Source organism: Epinephelus moara, chromosome 19 (genome assembly GCF_006386435.1).
Source record: "Epinephelus moara isolate mb chromosome 19, YSFRI_EMoa_1.0, whole genome shotgun sequence".
Lineage (NCBI taxonomy): Eukaryota > Metazoa > Chordata > Actinopteri > Perciformes > Serranidae > Epinephelus > Epinephelus moara.
The window spans coordinates 41,184,584-41,187,147 of NC_065524.1; the positions used below are offsets into that span (position 1 = coordinate 41,184,584).

Below are 2,564 nucleotides of genomic sequence, written 5' to 3' on the forward strand. Positions count from 1 at the left end.
ATTGTAGAAAGAATGCCACGAGTGTGTTCAGCTGTTATATCTGCCAAAGGTGGCTACTTTGATGAGTCAAAAGTTTAGAATACATTTTGGTTTATAAATTGATTCCATGATTTCTTTTTTGACCTCAATTGTTTATTTGTTCTATGCTTTCATTTCAGAGTACAATGAGACATTAAACTGCATAATTTTCAATAAAAAACTGGAAAAATTGGGGTGTTCTAAAACTTTAGAGTAGTGTATATAAATACATTTAATTTATTTTTCTGTTTCTGTGCATGTGTTTGATTTTTAAAATAATTTAAACATTTATTAAATAATTGATGTTTTTATTTCATCATGTATTTTATAATTAATTAGTGATAAGAATATGGGCAGATTCAGTCCTCCATATCTGAGCTACACCGTCAGTACATGTCAGCTGGTACAGAGAATATTCAGGCGGGGACGACCAGGACATCTGTCTCTGTCGTCGTCCTCCTCTCCTCTCCTCTCAGTCCTCCTCCTGTACTGTTCTCCCACTATCCTCCTCTTTATTTCAGAATAAATGAACACATAAATAAATATGGTAAATAAATAGAAATAAAGTCAGACTCACCACAGACTGTGATGGATCAGCTCTGGTCTGGCTGTAATGAAGCTGTACGCTGCAGCAGTGAGATTATATCCTGTCTGAACATGAAGTGAACGTGAGGCTGAAAGTGAAACTGAGTGTGAGTGCTGCAGGGAGGGAAACTACACCGCCATATGTCACACACAGATGGGTCAATAAACATGTTATATTCATGTCATGTTGGACTGGTCACACACAGACGAGTTAATAAACGTGTTATAATCATGTCATGCTGGACGGGTCACACACAGACGAGTCAATAAACATGGTATATTCATGTCATGTTGGACTGGTCACACACAGACCAGTCAATTAACGTGTTATATTCATGTCATGCTGGACGGGTCACACACAGACCAGTCAATAAACGTGTTATATTCATGTCATGCTGGACGGGTCACACACAGATGAGTCAATAAACGTGTTATAATCATGTCATACTGGACGGGTCACACACAGACGAGTCAATAAACATGGTATATTCATGTCATGTTGGACTGGTCACACACAGACCAGTCAATAAACATGTTATATTCATGTCATGCTGGACGGGTCACACACAGACGAGTCAATAAACATGGTATATTCATGTCATGTTGGACTGGTCACACACAGACCAGTCAATAAACATGTTATATTCATGTCATGCTGGACGGGTCACACACAGACGAGTCAATAAACGTGTTATATTCATGTCATGTTGGACGGGTCACACACAGACGAGTCAATAAACATGTTATATTCATGTCATGTTGGACTGGTCACACACAGACCAGTCAATAAACGTGTTATATTCATGTCATGCTGGACGGGTCACACACAGACGAGTCAATAAACATGTTATATTCATGTCATGTTGGACTGGTCACACACAGACCAGTCAATAAACATGTTATATTCATGTCATGTTGGACTGGTCACACACAGACCAGTCAATAAACGTGTTATATTCATGTCATGTTGGACGGGTCACACACAGACGAGTCAATAAACATGTTATCGTCATACATAATTAATTTTAATTGACTTAATTTTTCTTTTTTAATTTCTTCAACTAAAACTTTTTGAATTTTTATCAATGCAAATGTTTTTCGTTTTCACTGACTTAAAACATTTTGAATTTTTGTTGACTTAAAATGTTTTGTATTTCACTCCACTGTGAGACAAACAGACTGGACAGACTGGTTCACCTGTCCACACCTGTGTGAGTGCTGATGGCTGTCAGCTGGGACGGAGCTCAGCTGCAGTGCATGCTGGGAAACACAGTTCTTCTGAGGTTTGGAGCCTGACTCAGTGAACATGACTCAGCAGCTACAGGAAGTGTTCACACCAACAGGAAGTGACCTGCAAAAGAAGTTAAACAAACCGGTCCCGCAGCAAACATGACAGGTAGTTCACACTGATCTGAGGTCAGAGTGTCGCCGCCTCACAGGAAACACAGACGTGTCCTTACAGAAACACTAACAGAGGACATGATGGGACCGAAGACACTGCTGCTCGTCTCTCTGCTCACCGTCCTGGGTAAAAGACTTCCTGTTTCCTTTCTCAGGGTTTAAAGAGAAGTTTAGAAGATTCTTGTTTCTCACCTGGTCAGGTTTTTAATCAGCTTCTGTCCATCTCAGAGACATAGTGGACAAAGACGGGGACAGTTTTTAGACTGAGACACAACGTTTATTTGTTTAAATAAAACTGATTTTTAGTATTTTTTATCTACATATTTCAGTTTCAGGTGAATTTATTAAAAACAACTGTTTTAGTTTCTGAAGAAAAACTTTGTTCATGATGAAAAGAAAATTCTGCTGAGTCAAACTCCTCCGTCCCAGAGACACACAGAGACACACAGAGACACAGAGACACACACAGAGACACAGAGACACACACACAGAGACACACACAGAGACACAGAGACACACACAGAGACACAGAGACACACACAGAGACACAGAGACACAGA

General features: G+C 39.6%; 2 protein-coding genes across 2 annotated transcripts in view; one reads left to right on the plus strand and one right to left on the minus strand.

The window, feature by feature from the left end:
• LOC126407027 (GTPase IMAP family member 7-like) overlaps nucleotides 1–695 on the minus strand; it is an 8,396-nt gene extending 7,701 nt beyond the window's left edge. The window contains exon 1 of the mRNA XM_050071682.1: nucleotides 596–695. The gene's annotated coding sequence lies outside the window, so the exon portion shown is untranslated. The remainder of the gene's footprint in view (nucleotides 1–595) is intronic.
• A 1,254-nt stretch (nucleotides 696–1,949) lies between these two features.
• LOC126407033 (cystatin-F) overlaps nucleotides 1,950–2,564 on the plus strand; it is a 5,107-nt gene continuing 4,492 nt past the window's right edge. The window contains exon 1 of the mRNA XM_050071687.1: nucleotides 1,950–2,131. Within this exon, the coding sequence (XP_049927644.1) occupies nucleotides 2,083–2,131 (49 nt within the window). The 5' untranslated portion in view covers nucleotides 1,950–2,082. The remainder of the gene's footprint in view (nucleotides 2,132–2,564) is intronic.